The sequence below is a fragment of the Heterodontus francisci genome, chromosome 8 (genome assembly GCF_036365525.1).
Source record: "Heterodontus francisci isolate sHetFra1 chromosome 8, sHetFra1.hap1, whole genome shotgun sequence".
Lineage (NCBI taxonomy): Eukaryota > Metazoa > Chordata > Chondrichthyes > Heterodontiformes > Heterodontidae > Heterodontus > Heterodontus francisci.
The window spans coordinates 25,333,590-25,353,916 of record NC_090378.1 but is presented as its reverse complement, the minus strand read 5'-3'; the positions used below and the strand labels follow the sequence as shown (position 1 = coordinate 25,353,916).

Below are 20,327 nucleotides of genomic sequence, written 5' to 3'. Positions count from 1 at the left end.
AAACAGGAAGGCAGATTATTATCTGAATGGCTATAAACTGAGAGAGGGGAATATGCAGCAAGACCTGGGTGTTCTCGTATCCCAGTCGCTGAAGGTAAGCATGCAGGTGCAACAGGCGGTAAAAAAGGCAAACGATATGTTGTCCTTCATAGCGAGAGGATTCGAGTGCAGGGGCAGGGATGTCTTGCTGCAATTATACAGGGCCTTGGTGAGGCCACACCTCGAATGTTGTGTGCAGTTTTGTTCTCCTTATCTGAGGAAGGATGTTCTTGCTATAGAGGGAGTGCAGCGAAGGTTTACCAGACTGATTCCTGGGATGGCGGGTCTGACGTAAGAGGAGAGATTGAGTCGGTTAGGATTATATTCGCTGGAGTTCAGAAGAGTGAGTGGGGATCTCATAGAAACCTATAAAATTCTAACAGGACTTGACAGGGAAGATGCAGGAAGGATGTTCCAATGGTGGGGGAGTCCAGAATCAGGGGTCATAGTCTAAGGATACGGGGTAAACCTTTCAGGACTGAGATGTGGATAAATTTCTTCACCCAGAGAGTGGTGAGCCTGTGGAATTCGCTACCACAGAAAGCAGTTGAGGCCAAAACATTGCATGTTTTCAAGAAGGAGTTTGATATAGCTCTTGGGTCTAAAGGGATCAAAGGGTATGGGGCGAAAGCGGGAACAGGTTACTGAGTTGGATGATCAGCCATGATCATAATGAATGGCGGAGCAAGCTCGAAGGGCCGAATGGCCTACTCCTGCTACTATTTTCTATGTTTCTAAGTCAGTGATCCTTCATCAGAACTGGCAGATATTAGAAATGTAACAGGTTTTAAGCAGTAAAGCGAGGGTGGGGCAAGAGATAACAAAAGAAAACTGAGCAGCCTGGGCCCAAGCACAAACATGAAAAAACATGGTAGGCACAGTAGAAACAAACTAAAATGAAATAAACACATAAAAAATAAATAATAAAGAAAAAAGAAATCAGTTTTCTGTCCATTAACACCCTTTCTGTATGACTGCCTTGTCTTTCAGCACACCATTAACATACCGTTTGCCTTTGTTCAATGACCTTCTGGTCATTTCTTCTCTGTGACCTTGTCCTATCAACACCTTCTCTTTTGTTATCTCTTGCTCCCCCCCCTCCCCCCCCCCGCCGCTTTACTTGCTTAAAACCTTTTACATTTGTAATATCTGCCAGTTCCGATGAAGGGTCACTGACCTGAAATTTAACTTTGGATAAATAAAGAGATAAGGGTAAAATTGAAGCTAAAGAAAAAGGCCTACACTAAGTATATAGACAATACCCTTATTGAATTATTTGAAGTTACAGAAAGTTAATGCAATACATGTAATTTTATTGGATTTTCAAAAGGCCTTCAATAAGGCGGCACAAGATAGACTCATGACTAACGTCAGAGCATGTGGAGTCAGGGGGCAGGTCGCAAAATGGACAGCAATGTGGCTACAAAACCAAAAGGTAGGAAGTGGTTTTCAGTGCTAAGTCCACTGTTGTTCACAATTTACATCAATGATTTGGACTCGGGAATCGGAAGAACAATTTAAAAATTTGTGGATAACACCAAATTGCGAGGTGTCGTTAATACAAAGGAAGAATGAGACAAAATAGAGGAAGACATTAATAAACTTGCAGAATGGGCATGTAATTGGAAAATGAATTTCAATATAGATAAGTGTGAGGTGGCGCATTTTGCTTGGATAATAAGAGTCGGAATGGGATAGAGGAGCAAAATGATCTAGGGGTACAAATACACATATCACTAAAAGTAGCCACGGAGGTTAATAAGGCCATAAGAAAGAAAACCAAGCACTGGGTGCATTTGTAGAAGGATGTTAAACTTATATAGAATCTTAATTAGACCACACTCAGACTACCGTGAACAGTTCTGTCCTCCGTATTATATAAAGGATGTAGAGACATTGCAGACGCTGTAAAAATGTTCACAAAGTTGATATCAGAATGAAAGGATAAACTTATCAGGAAAGCATGAACAAGGGACTCTTTTCTCTGGAAAAGACTAAGGGGTGGTCTGATAGACGTCTTTAAGATAATGAAAGAATTTGTTAGAGTAGACATGGAGAAATCTTAAATCTTGTATTTATGACTAGAGGTCATAAATATAAGATAACATGAAAAACTCCAATCAGGAATTCAAGAGAAACACCTTCACCAAAGAATGGTAAAGATTTGTAATGTGCTACACAAGGAGTAGTTGAGGCAAATATCATAGAGGCATTTAAGAAGAATCTAGATAAGCACGAGGCAGAAATGAATAGAACTTTATGCTGCTAGGTTAGATGAAGAGGGAGGTAGACACTTATATGGAGCATAAATGTCAGCCTGAACTAGTTGAGCTGATTGGCCTGTTTCTGTGCTGTAGACGCTATGTATAACTAACTGCTTGTTCATTTATTGTTGTCAGGGAAAATGATTTGTGCTATTCTTATTTCTTGCATATACCATTTTTATATAGATCATTTGCTCTAAAAATGCACAACCTTCTAAGTACATTTGTTCTAAAAAGATCCACAGTAGCTTGTAACTATTATTTTTAAACTTCAATATTTCAGCAGTTCCTCAACTATTCAGTGGTCCCTCAGCAGAAGTCCTGATTGCCTCCAGAAATTATGGATAAATCGATTGTGATGATCCTGTCCAAATATGTGTAACATTTAACTGCTAGATCAGAAGCTGATTGACTAGGCCCCATGTTCTGCCCAACTCTCCAATTTTCTGCCCAACTCTCCAATTTAGAGATACAGCACTGAAACAGGCCCTTCGGCCCACCGAGTCTGTGCCGGCCAACAACCACCCATTTATACTAACCCTACAGCAATCCCATATTCCCTATCACCTCTCTACACTAGGGGCAATTTACAATGGCCAATTTACCTATCACCTGCAAGTCTTTGGATATGGGAGGAAACCGGAGCACCCGGCGAAAACCCACGCAAACACAGGGAGAACTTGCAAACTCCACACAGGCAGTACCCAGAATCGAACCCGGGTCCCTGGAGCTGTGAGGCTGCGGTGCTAACCACTGCGCCACTGTGCCGCCCATGTTTATGTAATGAAGCCTGAAAAATCACTGCCAAACATATAAATCCTTCCTCTCTATTCAGGTAGCCCCTTTTCCCTTTTTTTCCCATTATAGATTTATGCTTCCCTTCATGGGCTCAGAGGCGGATGACTAGTTGATAAGTTTCTTTTAAATTAAGAACCCAAGTGAAAGGCCAAAGTCTACTGTTCAGTAAAAGTGCAATGTCAATGTAGTTGAAAAGAACAGGGGAGAGATTATTCAAGAAGGAGTGGTTTAAAAGCCTGTAGACAGATTGCAGGTCCATAAATAATTGTGTTTTTGTTTAGAAATTTATTCTTCAAAGCCTGTTTCAAAAATGATTTCAACAGCCATTATTTCAACACACAGTTCTGACCCTAAAGCTATATATCTTATATATCTTATATGTCTTCTACTCTTATGAGGGCAGCACTTTTGATTGGCTAAGATCACATACAAATGCTTAATACGCTTGTACAACATTCCATGTGGGCTATTTTTATGCAGGTATGCAAATGTTTATCTCAAAGGTGTTCATACCTGTGCAACAGCACAAACAGGAATGAAAGTGCCTGGACATGAACTTTATGTCTGTCAGAAGTGTAACAACATTGAGTAACAGCCAGTACAGAAGTGAATCAAAATGATTTTTCTTCTGTGTTAAATTAGCAGTTTGATTTGGGACAGAAGAGTAGTCAATCTTCAGAGATTAGTACAAGATTGTAACCTAGTTTTTTTTGCTCGTAATAAGAAAAGTATTTATGTAGACGTATGATGAGCAAACCTTTCCATCAAATAAACTGCACCTACAGAATAGCTGTTCTATAATTTTGTATTGATATGTATGCTGAAGTGTCTTTACTTAAAGGCTTAAAAATAAATAGGTGAATATATTACAAATAAGTATGGTCATTCCTGTTGCTGCATTAGGAAATCAAGCAGGAGCAGAAACTAAAACTGTTAGAATTTTTGTATAAATCCCATGCTTTCAAAATGAACGGACTTGAGAAGGTAAATAGCGAAAGGTTATTTAAATTTAGTACCTAATCCCAAATCATAGCAATGTGAAGCCTATATTCCATGAAAAGTCTTTGGTAAAGACTGGATCTTACTCTATGTACAATAATGAACAATAATGTTTAAATCATCCAATACGTATAGGTTGTAACACAAACAGTGGGAGGTGGCTGTACAAGCACTAAATAATCTTGTGACCCATATTGCCATGATCTTTTGAAACAATGCATGGATGCCAGTTCACAAAATGTTCCATGAAATCTTAGCCACAACTTAAAGGATCAGATTCCTCAGAGTGAATTGTATTGCACGATATTTTACATTATTGGCAATTAGACTGATGGATGATCCGGTAAATGATGAGTATGATTCTGCCGTTTCCTCCAGTTAAACATTGGGAAGACTAGAGTCAGCACCTCCAGTCCTCAGGAGAAGCTCCATACCCTCACCACCAATTCCATCCCTTCCCTGACCATCGTCTCAGGCTGAACCGGACAACCTTAGTGTCTTATTTGACCCCTAGATGACCCCATATCCTCTCCATTATAAAGACTGCCTACTTCCACTTCTGTGTAACATTGCCTCACTCTGCCCGACCTTTACCCATCTGCTGATGAAACCATCATTCATACCTTTTCTTTTTAACCTCCAGACTCAACTTTTCCAATGTTTACCTGTCTGACCTCCCATCTTCCACTGTCCATAAATTTCGGCTCATCCAAAACTCTGATGGCCATGTTCTATCCTGGACAAGTCCAACTCTATTATGACTGCCATTCCCAAATTTATCTGTAGGAACCCCAAATGCCTCAAATTTAAAATTTGCAATGCTTATGTTTAAATCATTTCATGGCGTCAGCCCTCCCTACCTCTGTAACCTCCTCCAGCCCTACAAAACCCATCCACCAAAATCTCTGTTCCTCTGTCTGTAGCTTGGTGTGCATTCCCCAATCCCCTAACTCCACCACTGTTGACCATGCCTTAATTTGTCTAGGCCCCAAACTTTGGAATTCTCTCCCAAAATGCCTCTGTTTCTATGCCTCCCTCTCCTCTTTAATTTCCGTCTTAAAACTCAACTCTTTGACCAAGCCTTTGGTCACCCCTCCTAAAATCTCCTTCTGTGACCTTGGCATTCTTCTTTTTCCAATAACACCGTGGTGAAGTGCCTTAACATGTTTTTCTACATTAAATACAATTTTTTTCTTGTAATTTTAGTATTAATTAACTGCTCCTAGTTTTTTTTTAATTAAAGCTAAAGTTAATCTGTTGAGAGGTAAAGTATCTTGATTCTCAGATGCACACAGTGAAATTGTCTTAAGATTGATCCACAGTATGTGCTTAGCTCTTCTCAATCCAGGCAACAGTTGGCAATTTAGTATTGGCTGCAATGCCCCAAGGAATACGAAAATCAACCAAGTTACTTGACTAATGTCTATACAGCAACATGAAAGTGTTGGATGAACTGCCGAGACTTACTGTCAAAGCTTACCCATCCAGAGTGGCTATTTGGGTGAGGTAGCAGAGAGTGTTCAAGCAACTGTTGTCCATGGGGAAATTCATACCTTTAGCAGAGGAGCAGAGTGGAGGAGGGGAGTTAGTTGAAGGGGAAAAAAATTATGCAGATTGCACATTTGTACTCTGAAAATTGTCATGTGATGTGACACACCTCTTCCAAGAATGGACCTGCTCAGAAATGGCTCTGTAGAACAGGGTAACATCAATCTTTCATCCAGCTTTGGCTACAACAGATTAAAAAAAAACATTTTTAATATTCATTCAATAAAAGTCTTACTTTGTTTTTATTTTTATGCACTGATTGTATCATTATTATCAGTGCAGTTGCTGCAGCTTGGGTATCATGTAAGCTTCTGGAAATGAATTCTGCACTAAATGTGATTGTTCACAATACTGGAGTTGAAATACTTAAGGTGAACAACAGAATCATAAAGCCATAGGATTTCCTTTACTCATAGCATAAAGAGGAAACTTGGCCAAACAGTAAAATAAAGATACATAGCCCACTCTCTATCATTATTAGGCTTGACTGTTCATGGTACCAGTGATGAGGTTCTTCAGCTATGTGAAATGACTAGAAAAGCTGGGATAATCTCCTTAGAGCAGAGATGTTTAATGGCAGCTTTGAGAGAGGTGTTCAAAGTTAAAAGGGGTCTTAATAGAGTAGATAGAAAGAAACTGCTTCCACTGATAGGTCGGTAACCAGAAGACACACAGTTAAGATCATTGGCCAAAAAGGCAGGGTAGAGTTGAAAATTTTTATTCAGTGAGTTATTAAGATCTGCAATGCATTGTCTGCAGGGTTGTCAAAGCAAATTCAATAGTAACTTTCAAAAGAGAATCGGCTGTCAACTTAAAAAAGGAAATAATTGCAGGGATATGGGAAAAAAACAGGGGAGTGGGACTAATTGGTAGTTCTTTCAAAGAGCCAGCACAGGCATGATGGGTCAAATGACCTGCTTCTGTGCTCTGTGATTCTATGAATTAACAGTAGATGTAGAGTAAAATCAATTTCTGCCTCAGTATTTTCACTTTATATGAACTTTGCCTAAGGTAGCACTGGAGAACTAAGTTGGAAAGTTTTGATAATGCTATGTGCATAACATAGTTAATCTTCAGGACTAACAAATGATCAAGTGTCAGTACAGGGCAGGTAAGATTTAGCATGGAAATATTCGGGCTATCTCTTGATCTGATCTTCTCTGGGTGCATAAGACATAATTCTGGCACGAGGTGCGGAATAACTCGTTTTTCTATTCATACCAATTTAGTTGCAAATGTTGCCTTGGGCAAAATTTCATGTGTGGCGCTGTGGAAATGTTAAAGTGCAGTTCATTTTACTCCCTGTTTCTGGTATCAGGTTGTAGCTGAAATATTAGCAAGCAGTCTGTCATAAATGGTGGAAACCTGTCAAACTTGAGAGTAAAGAACCCTTTCCATCTCAGATTAGAGCTGGACTGGTAGCAAAGTGAAGGCATTATTTTCTGAACGTCTTAGCAAGTATTCTAGTGAGTGAAATTAATCGGGACAGTGCTATCTACTGCATTAATTTGGGAGGAAATCCAATCTATTTCAGGCAGTCTCAAGCAAACTGATGGGGTTGGAAGTATCTGAAAAATCGGAGCTGCAAAACAGATCAATTTTAATTTAAGTTCTACCCTTCCTCTCCTATTAGCTTTGAGATGTGGTGGTATAGGATTCTCCAGGAGCCAGTAGATCTGCAATACCTCTTCCGAATGGTCATTCTTCATTGTGAGCCAAGACAATGTTGGCAGTTTAACTTTGACAGACAGCAGCACTTACCCCATTCCTGCCCTTGAAGTGCACACAGGCGTACATTGTTAAGATTGGGTTGTGGGATAGTGATCAGGTATAGGAACTCTGACAAATTTTCCTCCCTTTCTGTTCCCCACCCCCTTCCCCATACCTGGAGGTGCTGAGCCCACTTATAGCACCATATCATTCTCCAGCTGAGATGAACCAACTTACCCTGTACATGGCAACCTAGAAAAAGATTTTTTAAAAAGCTGACACAGCCGACAAATCAAATAGCCTTGAGCAGCATCCTATAACTCAGCCACTGTTTTATGGTGAATGAATGAATAAGTTAAACTCCAATTTGTTATCTGGGATTCATCGATTTTATCAGTCTTTTAAGATCAAATTTCGCAACATAGGAATATAGGAGCAGCAGTAGGCCATTCAGCCCATCGAGCCTGCTCTGCCATTCAATACGATCATCATTGATCATCCACTTCAATGTCTTTTTCCCCACACTATCCACATATCACATTATGTCATTGGTATTTAGAAATCTGTCAATCTCTGCTTTAAACATACTCAATGACTGAGCTTCCACAACCCTCTGGGGTAGAGAATTCCAAAGATTCATAACCCTCTGAGTAAGGAAATTTCTCCTCATCTCTGTCCTAAGTGGCTTCCTCCTTATTTTGAAATGAGTCCCCTGGTTCTAGACTCCCCAACCAGGGGAAACATCTTAGCTGCATCTACCCTGTCTATCCCTTTCAGCATTTTGTAGGTTTCAATGAGATCGCCTCTCATTCATCGAAACTCTAGAGAATACAGACGCAGTTTCCCCAATCTCTCTTCATAGGACAGTCCCTCCATCCCGGGAACTAGCCTGGCAACGGTTCCTCTTTCTGTGAAATCTGGAAGCTAAAGGCCAGAAATGGTAAACTATTTAATTGGTCTAATGACTTCCAAAATATTTTTTCTGTGGTTACTAAGTAAAGGTATCACTTTCCCCCAAAAAATGTTTAATTCCCTTCCCCATCTACTACCAAATGCCAGGTTGAGCTAACACAGAGACTCGCGTGTTCCAGCAGTCCTTGTACTTAACGCACAAATGTGCAACCCTTGTACACATGCACATAATCGCTTGGGCTTTGCACAGTGTGCAAAACTCTGTACATGAGCAGTTGAAACCTGAGTCATTTACTAAGTGCCAGAAGCAGTAGAAGGCTGACAAGGCTGAGGAAATTCTGTCAGTCAGTGGGGAAACACGGGTTGGCAAGTTTGTATTCCAGTCTAGGGATCAAACCTGCAATCTCCTCTGCAGTAAATATACCCACAGAACTATTTTCACAGAGTTTCCTTTAAGCCTTGCAAAGCGTAATAGTTACCTTTAACAAGCTTAAACATTTGTGTAATGAAAGTAGCATTGACAAACTTAGTGAATTAAAGTCTTCATTCCTATACTTAACAAGCAACCCACTGTTGGAATTAAGCAAGTTATCAGATAAATAAACAAAGACAAATAAACGTGGGCAACTATCTCAGCATTTAATCATATTCTTTGATTAGTTAACCCATTAAATACTGAAGTAGGATTTCATTATCTCAATTATAAAGATAACCAACTCATAGATTTCTCATTGAGTTTCGGTCTATGGCTGAAACACAAAGTGCTGGAAATACGCAGCAGGTCTGGCAGCATTTCAATCTCTGGCTCATGGTTTATATGCAAATATTCCTTGGTTGCCCCTTTTGAAGAAATATTTAACTTTAGAATTCTGATTTTCCAGTCCTTTGCTTTGGAGATGCTGGGAGAATTCTCCCACATCAGGGACACAAGTTTCATCTCTCTGGCACTGCCTGTAGCTGCATTACGGAGCCTAATGCCCTTTTGCTGCTGCAATCTGCGATGCCTGTCGCTTCTGACTTGGCCTGGGTGGGCTTCTCCACATTGTGCCAGAAGCCTCAGAAGGAGCGCTATCTTGACATCACACAGCCTTGCTGACTGATGTGGTGCCAGAATGCCTACTTTCAACCAGGCAGGTCCAGACAACAAATTGTGTGACACTCTGCAAAGAGCAAGCACTGAACTGCAAGATGGGCCCTGCCCTAGTGTTATTTAAAGTCCCAGGCATGCAACTTGCTGGCAAGTTGATTTTGAAGAACTTCTACTATTGCAAATTGTCTGGAAGTACTCTGGAATGTTCTTGGGAGGTGATGTGGTGAGTTCTTAGGTTCAGCAGGGAGTGTCGCTACATCCTGTCAGGGAAAGCAGAGGAGTAGGTGACCTGTCCACACAAAGGCTTCAACAGGTATTGGGACAGCAGGGGCGCTGCCTCTGGGTCTGCAGGATAACAGGGAGATGAAGCAGAGACTGTAGAGAGAGCAATCTCTGTGCCGTGCCCTCTGCCAGCTTGGAGCCAGACTCCTCCATGCTCCTTGACAGTTGTTAGAGAAACTTCCAAGCCTGTTTGTGAAGAAGACACTGAGACAAGGATGCTTAGGTAGAGACTGTTTGTTGCTTGCCACAGAGCTTACTTCTCCACTCCTAACAACACCCAGTCAGTGCTGGCTCTTTATATATACATCAAAACCCAAAATTTCTTCATCCTATTCCTTTAGCATCATAGAAGGTTTAAGGCACAGAAAGAGGCCACTTGGCTCATCGTGTCTACTACTAGGTATTTAACATCCATTAACAGAACTTATTAGACACTAACAACAGTGACAGGAGGTTGTCTGGCAGACATGCCAGTGCACCCAGCATCTCGGTTTGCACATCCATCAGCATTCTCCTGTATGCCACCCCTCAAGATCCTCATCTGGGTCCTTTGCAGCAAAACGTATCTGTGACCTTTCCTCCCCATGAGCTGGCAAACAAATCATCCTTTATTGCTGGCCTGGCTGCAGCCCAATTGTGCCTGGTGACTCACCACCCTTTGATCCAACTCTAAACTTACCTCTAAGATATGTGCAATGTCAGTGTCTGAGCTGGTGGCTGTGAGTGCCAGATCAAATGGCGGGGCCTCTTCATTAGTGCTGTGCTGTTGCTCTTCTCCTCCTGGGGCTGCTGTGGCTGGGCAGGCAACAGTTCTTGAGTGTCCGAAAGCAGGAAATCAGAAGGGGAGGTTGGTGTGAGGGAGGGATTTGTGTGAGGGAGGAAGCAAGAGGGCCATGGTCACACCATCAGCAGCTCGCTCATCGTGCCAGATAGCAGGATGAGACTAGCTGGGAGTTGAGTGGGGGCATAAGGTAGGAACATACCGTCATCCTCACTGTTCTGTGCAATGCTGGATGATGCAGACTCTATTGCAGCCAGCCCCATGATGTTGAGAGCCATCTCCTCCATAGAACTCAGAAGATGCCGGTTCTGCTCTGCTCCCTTCTATTGTGTGCCACCTTGTCCCACAAGACAGAAGGTAGTATGTCTGTGATTGTATAGCACTGTACTTGGGGGAATGTGCCTGGCACAGGTGAATAGCTGGAGGGATCTGGAGGCAGTGAGAGGTGAGTGTGAGGCTGGCAGATTTAGTAAATGTGTGAGGGTGAGGTGGAGTATCTGGATGTTAGGCATGAGTCCTGAATGGCAGGGACAGTTGCTGGATGTGTGTTGGGGGTGTGATGCATTGAGCAGGCTGAGAGGTTGATGGTGTGTTGGGTGAGAGATGTCATGTGAAGATGCGTTCACTGACCTTGACCACCCACATGAGGTCATTAGACTTCTTTCTTGTGGCACTGCTGTCAGGTTCTCGGATCCAGACGCCAGAAATTGACTTCCCTGGCCACCTGCTCCCACTCCCCTCTGAGGGTGGTCCTTAAGGGACTCCTGACCGCCCGACAGAACCATTGAATCTCTCCTTCTCCACGCCTTCTCCACTAATGCCTCTAGAGCCGCATACATCCCTTTGGAACCCTATCTCTGCCCTGGTGTTCCATTTTCCATGCTTTAAATTGCAGAAATATTATTCAGTGTAGCTTCCCTTTAAGAGGGACAGACTGCCTTTCGGAAGAGCGGGCTGGCTGCACCATGTGCTGGCAACCTCATGCTGTTCAGCCCCTCTGGAGAACAGAGGCAGCCAGAAGCAAGGAACCCTCTTGGTCCCAATTCACAATCATGGTAATGAGGTGGGAGCACCAAATTTACATGCTGCTCGCTTCCAATGGAACTGGTGCGGGCAAATCGCGAATCACAACCCCCTCACTGAAAAATTGGGGTAACCCATTTTGTAGCCTCAGGAGTCAGAATAAAAAGCCAAATCCAGTGCTAACAGCACCCTATTAGGAATGTTATCTAACACAACTGGAAACAGAGATACTTCCAACTTCTTTGATGTAAACAGGCACATTGGTCTCATTAAATTACCCTTGTGGATACTGTTCTCTTTTTCGCTGCATTGATTGGCGCCACTTAACAAAACTGTCTTGCTTTGGTCAGGGTATACCACTCCAACCTATGGCCATAGAAAATAGTTGCCAACCTTGGTAGTGCATTTACCTGCATGATGAGCTTCTGACCACATTCAGGGATAGAATAGCCTAGTGGTTATTTTATAGGAGTAATAGTCTGGAGATGTGAGTTCAAATCCCACCACTGCAGCTGGGAAATTTAAATTCAGTTAATTGAATAAAAAGCTGGTATCAGTAATGATAACCATGAAACTATGGGACTGTTGTAAAAATCCATCTGGTTCACTAATTTCCTTTAGGGAAGGAAGTCTGCTATCCTTGCCTGGTCTGGCCTATATGTGACTGCAGACCCACAGTAATGTGATTGACTCGTAACTGCCCTCTGAAATGGCCTAGCAAACCACTCAGTTGTATTCAGGAAGGTAGCTCACCACCTTCTCAAGCAAAATTGGGGATGGATGATAAATGCTGGCCTTGCCAATGACACTCACATCTCATAAATGGAAAAATAGGATGTTTTACTACATTAATAGTGCTATGTAAATGCAATTTTTTGTTGTCAAGTTTTCTCCCTGGCCTGGCATTTTATAATGTGGGGTAAGTGGGATTGTACTATTAGATTGGGGAAGCGGATGAAGTAGTACAGAAATAAAGCTGGAAGATCCTATGTGATGGGGAGGAGAGTCCTTCATGCACATTTTTTTAGTATCCAAACTGCCAGGGGAGCATGGGGAAGCTGTGATGGGAGAATTGGAGCCGAGTACTTTTTTATTCTCCGATTGCTGGGTTATTTGGAAGGGGAGATGTAAAAGCCCCAAAGACCATTATTAGAGTTTTGTTAGCAGATTTAAACCATACTTTGATCCATTTTTAAAAAAAACTGTTGGGGTGTATTTATGCTGCTTAGTATTTCTTTTTTAACTTGTAGTTCAGTTGCTCATTTTCAGTACATTTCTAACCTTTATTCATTTTTAAAAATAGACTATGTAGATCCAGTATATTTGTGCAATTCTCATGAAATGAGGGACTTGATATTTTTGTTTGATTTGCTGTTGTGCTGATACAAATGTTCTTGTAAGCAGTTACACTGTTGAACTAAAATGCGACCATGATGATTGTATATCACAATATTATAATCCTTAAAAATGTAGGCCCCAACTCGCCCCTTCCTGTCCTTCCCCTCCCCCGCTACATGAACCCTGAGCTCTTCTGGATGTGCCTGGATTTATAGGGTTCAAGTCCTGACATTCCCCCTGGCAGCAGCCTGTGTTTAGAATCCCGGATATCAAGGCAGCTGCAACTGTAATCCCGAGTGCCCTGCAGCAGTGGAAATGGCCACTGGCTATGGTATGTAATATCCAGCTGCTGCGCGAACAAAAGCAGGCAAAAGACCTCCATCCTGAAGGTAATGGTGATGGTGGTGGGGGACGTGGGGCCGTGGGGAAGGAGGGAGAATGCACAAGGATTAATTGCCTTTTTAGATCTTCTTGGCTTTGTTGCCTGTACTTTTCAAACACTCCACTCTGAAGGGGCACAGTGGCTTCTGGCAGCTTCTTTGAGCACACATCCCATCAGCATTCCCAGAAGATGATGAGTCGGGACATACTGTTAAGCTCCTACCGTACCCACCCCCCCCCCACCCCACCCACTTCCACAACCCCCACCTCAGGCACATGCCATTATGATGCCTGTGCCCACTTAGGGCAACAAAAAAGTGGCAGAGGCTTCCTTTCCTAAAGGTGTCCTTGGTCTCCACCATTGTGCCTGGCAACTGAGTGCTTCTCACAAAGGAGAAGAATGTTGGGGCCTCTGCGTTAGTTTTTTATGGCTGTTCTGCCATTTCCCTTGCTTGCTGCTGTAAAGGAAGGAGTAATGATTTAAGGTGGTGTCAGTGCAGTTGAATGGGGTTTGCACTAAATCCTGGCTGTCTGTGTGCAGAGTCTGTTTGGTCCTATGATCATCAAAGTGATGTCAATGGCAGTTTATTTTTCCGAAGTTAAATGAGACGTTTTCTCAGAACAATAAACCGTTGTCTTATAAGTTTGTTTTAAAAGGTATATAGGTTTTAAATACCACTGTTTTTTTTTAACGCAGTAGCAAATCTGACTGGAAGAAAAAGCGGGAATGTACCCGGATCAAAACCACGAGCTGTGACCTGACCAGCCTGATGCAGAATGTAACAGCGACATACATTGCTGAGGTGTTAACCTACAGTGCGAAAAGCGCAGATCCAGTTGAGGAGCCACCTTTTGCTGAGTCTGCTTCATTCCAGCCCTTAAGGGATAGTGAGTATCACTAATGTTCCTGGAACACAGGATATCTTGTATCATGAATTGCATTTGTCTAGTGCTTTGAAGGTAGTAAAATGTTCCAAAGCGTTTCTCAGGAGCGTTTTCAGACAAAATTTGACCAGGCCACATAAAGAGAAATTAGAACAGGTGACCAAATGCTTGGTCACAGTCTTGAGGTAGGTATTAAGGATGTTTGTAAAGGGAAGAGAGAGGAAGCAAGGTGGAGAGGTTTAAGGAGTGAACTCCTAGGGCCTAGGCTGCTGAAGGCACAGCCACCAATGATGGGCGATTAAAATCGGGAAGCACAAGAGGCCGGAATGAGAATAGCACTGATATCTTGGAGGGTTGTAAGGCTGGAGGAGTTTATGGAGATAGGGAGGAATGAGGCCATAGAGGGAATTAAAAACAGGAATGAGAATTTTAAATTCAAGACGTTGCGGGACCAGGGGGCCACTGTAGGTCAGTGAGTACAGGTGTGATGGATGAATGGCATTTGTATGCAGTTGAGGTTTGGATCAGCTGATGAAGGATGAAAGGTAGGATAGTAGCCAGGAGAGCTTTGGAATAGTCTTACCGTTAAATTTGATCAGTCATCCCTCTTTCCCTCCTTATTATAGAAACAGAATTTTGCTGGAAATGCAAAGCACATCTGTCACTAGCTGTAAATAGAAAAGGGAATATTTTTGACGAAGGGATACACCCGAAATGTCTATTCTCTTTACAGATGCCCATAGACCCACTACCTTTGCTCCTGTACTTAGCCTGTCCTCTGACAGGAAATGACATACTAACTCATAGTTATTGCTGAAGAACCTCTCTGTCCCTGGAAAAACTAATTTTATAAGGAAGGAGCGGCATTCCTTCCATTCCATGATAAAAATTCCATGATTTACAAAATACTGATTTATTTTTTTATGTTTGTGATATTGCAGCTACTACCTTAAATCCCGTGTGTTTGCCCAAATCTTTATTTCGCTTTTTGTAAACTCATTTAAAAAATGAATTATACTCTGTTCTTACTTCCTGCTTTGCTGTCTGTGAGAATTCTTCAGTTTGATTGGCTGCTCAGCCTGCTTGATGACATCACTGTTGCTGGACTCCACAGATTCCCTATAGATGGCAGCAGGTTAAAATCAAGTCAGATTAAGGGAAATCAACACTGTAGAGCCCACTAAATCTTTTGGGCCGTTTCCTTTGAGGTCAGCAGCAAGTGCTGTCCCTTCACTGCTGACTGCATAATGAGGGCCAACATGGTTGAGTTAAACTTGCATTGTTCAAATATGCTACGTTATATCATGTTGCAACATAAAAACAATAAAGGAATATACTTGGTAGAAATGGTTCACTTCTGTTTAATATGTTGATGTTTCTTTGTATTCCAGCTGACATCGGACGTGCAACCTTTAAACTTATTGAAAAGAGTAAAAATGAAGTTGAATTGATAATAAATGATCCACTTACCAGCGCCAAGTTTCCAAATAACACTGAAAAAACACTGCGTGATATCTATGAACCTCACCTCAGTTATAAAGTGTTTTACTGGAAAGATGGCACAAGTGGCAAGGTTTGTTCAATCATTGTGCTGCATTTGTAGGTTCTATTTGAAAAATACCCATGGGATGTATTGCTAACAGAAACAACATTACTTTAAATTTACTGTTTTTACAGAAAACTATATCTGGTAAAGGTCCAATAATACCAGTTCAGATCGACGAAGGAGTCACTTACTGCTTCTCTATTCAACCCCATATTTTATCACCATATAAAAATGGTCCAGAAAGTTCAACCCAGTGCACACGAGATTCCAAGCCAGGTATGTCCTTTTTTGAAACTCAGTTTTGTGCCTTAGTTTATAAGCAATGTCCATTCTTCAAACGCACATGTGAATCTGTGAGGAGTACCATTACGGATAGTTATTCGCCCAGAGAATTCTCTTCAATTTGTTTTAAGAAAGATAATCTAAATAATCTTTGTTCCAAGGGGCCCTCAGTACCTTGTAACATCTACTCTCTTTAATAGGTCTTAAAATTGATACACATGAGTAATAACAAGTGGCAAAACACTTCAGTGGGTCAACTGAACAGAGAGGGTGCACAAGAGATTTACCAGTGTAGCCCCTGGGTGAGGGACTTCAATGATGTGGAGAAACTGGAGAAGTTGGAGTTCTTCTCTTAACCTTCTCTGCTCCAAGAGATTTGATAAAGCTGTTTAAAATCATAAATGGTTTGATAGAGTAAATAAGGAGAAGCTGTTTCCAATGGCTGAAGGGTCGATAATCAGAACACACAAACTGGCAAAGGCATCAGAAGTAACATGAAGAAAACATATTTTTAAACAGCGGGCTGTTGCGAACTGACGGATAGAGAGTGGTGAGAGCAGATTCAGTAGTAACATTCAAAGGAGAATTTGATAAATTCTTGAAGGGGAAAAAATTACAGAACTATTGGGAAAGAGCAGGAGGCTGGGATTAGTTGGTTAGCTCCATTAAAGAGCTAGTACAGGCACAATGGGATGAATGGCCTCCTTCTGTGCTGCATCATTCTATGATTCTATGAATAGGCATGTCACTTAGCAACCTCACGGATTTTATAGGGATGCAGATTGACACCTCTGTCAAGTACAGACCAAAAACAGAAATCATTCACTGTTCTATTAATGGTTAATTATGATCTTGTTTAATACTGGCATAATCTCATGATGATTGGCAGCATTAGTAGTTAGTCACTGTGCATAGTTGGGAGATTAATATGTTTAAGTGGATATAATCTTACTCTCTGCAGTAGATAATTCAAATTAATTGCCCCCAAATTCATTACCAAGTTAATTTTATTGATTAAAATTTTACCAAATGTCACAGTCATTGGGGGTTCCACTTGAGAAAGTGTCGAACAGAGGTGATCACAGGTAGTTTAATAATAAACCCGTTTGTTACTTATTTAAAAACACAACCGCAACACAGGAGGCCATTCAGCCCATTGTGCCTGTGCTGACTCTTTAGAGGAGCCTGCTCTTTCACATTAGCACTCTAATTTCTTTTCCCTTCAAGTATTTATCCAGTTCTCTTTTAAACATCACCTTTGAACCTGCATCCACTGTCCTTTCAGCCAGTACATTCCAGTTAACTCGCTGTGTGAAAAAAATGTTTCCTTATGTTGCCTGTGATGCTTTTTCTAATCGCTTTAAATCTGTGTATTCTGATTATCGACTCTTCAGCCACTGGAAACGGTTTCTTCTTATTTACTCAATCAAAACCATTCTGTCAAATCCCCTCTTCACCCTCAGTGCTCCAAGCCCCAGCTTCTCCATTCTCTCCACGTATCTGAAGTCCCTCGTAGTCTCTTAATTCACCCATGACTTGACTTTTGGCTTTGCTTTCCTGCTGGAAGTTCAATTACAGTCATTACATTTGCCCAATTCTTTTGCTAGTACAAATTTACTTCGACATTTCTCACTATTAAGTCACTTTATAAAAGGCGAGTAGGTGACGATAATACTGTAGCCTTTCTTGGTATAAATATTGGCCCTCCATTTTAAGTGAATCGCATTTATCTAATGGGCTCAAATTCCTCTGCAAACATATTTTTGGGATTTCCCTGATGTTTACCCTATCTGCTGCTGCAACTTTGACAAAGTTCCCTGAGAAAGGCGTCAGCAGTCAATTGTGCAGTTCCCCAGGCGTTTTCGTCAATCTTACACCAAAGTTATGGTGGACGATCAAAAGAACTTCTGCAGAAATTCTTCCCTATTTAAAATTTAACGAAATTGCATGAGGCAATGTGTTAAAAATTGAATGGCTGAATCGCAGTTCTATTTAAACTTTATTTAAACAATGGCAACCAAGTTACAAGATTCCTTTACGCAATATTAAATCATGTACAACATTCATACAATAACGTGGGATCTTGTGATCCAGCAGATATGTTCATCTTGAAGACCTGCTCCATGAATAGACTTTGCCTATCCTTTTTTCTAATTCATTCTTGGGGTGTGGGCTTTGCTGATGAGGCCTGCATTTGTTGCCCATCACTAATAGCCCTTTGAGAAAGTGGTCGTGAGAAGGCTGTGGTGGGAGTAGTCCCACAGTGCTGTTAGGGAAGGAGTTCCAGGATTTTGACCCAACAACGATGAAGGAATGGCGATATATTTCCAAGTCAGGATGGTGTGTGACTTGGAGGTGGTGGTGTTCCCTTGCATCTACTGCCCTATTCCTTCTAGATGGTGGAGGTCATAGAGGCCACAGGTTTGGAAGGTGATGCTGAAGAAGCCTTGGCAAGTTGTTGCCATACATCTTGTAGATGGTACATACCGTGCGAATGGTAAAGGGAGTGACTGTTTCTGGTGGATGGGGTGCCAATGAAGTGGGCTGCTTTGTCCTGATAGATTTGTTATATAGAAGTACTCAAGAGTAACTTCTACAATGGCCGCTTAAGTATTTATCTGAAAAGTGGCAACACCCAGGGATAAAATACATGTTGTAACCACAGTTTGTTTTTAAACTTATCAACCAATATTTAGTGGGGACCTGGAAGCTGATGTTTAACAGTAGAGCACCAGGTTTCTATTATTTGGCCTTGGAAATAGTGAGAGGATGAGAGCCCCACCGGAGCAGCACCCAGCAATATGGGTGGTTAAATTAAACCTCATCGGCAGGATTAGGAGACACAGGTACAAGCTAGAAAATGGAGAGCGCAGCACTGATTTTCACTAAGCGTTTCTTCACACAGAGTGATCACTGCCTAAAATGGCTGGCTGGGTAAGCAAAAATTCAAACTGTCAGGAGGGGGAAATGCAAGTTTTTTTGGCAGAATGAATAGCTTCCCTGATCAGTACTTACTTTTTGTGGCGTGAATTAGAAAAAAAGGACAGGCAAAGCCTTATCATAGAGCAGCTCTACAAGATGAACATACCTGGCTGCATTAAAATCTTTAGCTTCAGTCATCAGGGTGTATTTTTCAGATGAATACCTGAAGCCAAAGTCATTCTAAGGATTATTCTGCAGTATCCCAATTAACCGAAATATCTATCAAAGTGATCTACTGTGCAGCTTTTTAGAAAGGGCATCAATCATTGGATTAAGTTTGTAAAATGGTATGCTCATTTACATAATAAAAGCCATAAGTGCTGGAGATACACAACAAGTGCAGCAGCATCTTAAGAGACAAGGCAGCTTAATGTAATGAGAACAATTCTGACTCCCTACCTGAAATGTGCTCTCTTCAAATACTGATGGACTCGCTGCATATTTCTAGCATTATTTAATTTCCAGTTTTTGTTTTCTTCTCACAATTATTACATATTTTTCTCCTTTCTCTCCCCCACTTTAGAGTATGGCATCGGCTTCTATGCTTTAATAATAATAGCAATACTCGTGGTCATCAGCATTATTATTGGGGTGACGGTGTGTTTGTGCAGACGCAGGACTGTACACAGCGGCACTGAGACAAACCCTCTGAAGGCAGTTTCTGCATAATTTGGAAGAAATGTGTTTTGAGCAATCAGCCCTGTACGCAGCTGCTGGATTGGGTTTCTGTAAAGTCCCTTCACTGACAATAGGAAGTGAATGATTCGTGTGCGTTTCAGTCATTGCTGACCATTCACAGGTGCATGGTGAAAAGAAAGATTTGTTTCTGTGAAACGCTGGGACTTGTCTACATGTAAAGCAAGTGAGGAATTGTCTTTGATCTCTGAGGCACAAATTTGGGAAAACTTCTCATCGATTAATAAGGCACTTTCATATATTTTTTCATGCTAATAGTTTCTAAGGGTTGTACTGAAATTCTGGGAAAGCACAAGGGTTATAAATGTATTCTATTTATTTAATGACTAAGTCTTAACTATATTTTTTTCCATTGAGGTGCATCTTAAGCAATCTTTTGTATATTGGGTTTTTTATTTTTCTCAGTTGTCTATCAAAGGGGAATATATCTTTTTTAATAAGTATTTTAAAACTTTTTTTAATGAAAATAAACTGACAGTACTTAATAAATGATGGTGATTGGGAAATAAAATGTTATGGCTTTTTTAAAAATTGTGTATCACTTTATTATATGGAAAGTGTCCAATGATTGTTCTATGATCCAGTGAGCCACATGCTATGTTCTGCTAGGGGTATTGCTGTACCGGTAACTTAATACCACATATTTTCAATATCTACAACATCATCTTCATTCTCCTTTCTCTGTTGCTGCCAATTTTCTCTTCCACCTCTTCCTCTGATGATGTTTTTTTCCTTCACTGGCTCAGTGTTGCTGTTCTTGTGCTCTTTTAT

The 20,327-nt window shown here is 41.3% G+C and overlaps 1 protein-coding gene across 1 annotated transcript in view; it reads left to right on the top strand.

Annotated features, from left to right (window-relative positions):
* f3a (coagulation factor IIIa) overlaps positions 1-20,071 on the top strand; it is a 28,935-nt gene extending 8,864 nt beyond the window's left edge. The window contains exons 3-6 of the mRNA XM_068036360.1: positions 13,863-14,053; positions 15,442-15,623; positions 15,728-15,872; positions 19,384-20,071. Of these exons, the coding sequence (XP_067892461.1) occupies positions 13,863-14,053; positions 15,442-15,623; positions 15,728-15,872; positions 19,384-19,529 (664 nt within the window). The 3' untranslated portion in view covers positions 19,530-20,071. The remainder of the gene's footprint in view (positions 1-13,862; positions 14,054-15,441; positions 15,624-15,727; positions 15,873-19,383) is intronic.
* Positions 20,072-20,327: the final 256 nt, after the last annotated feature.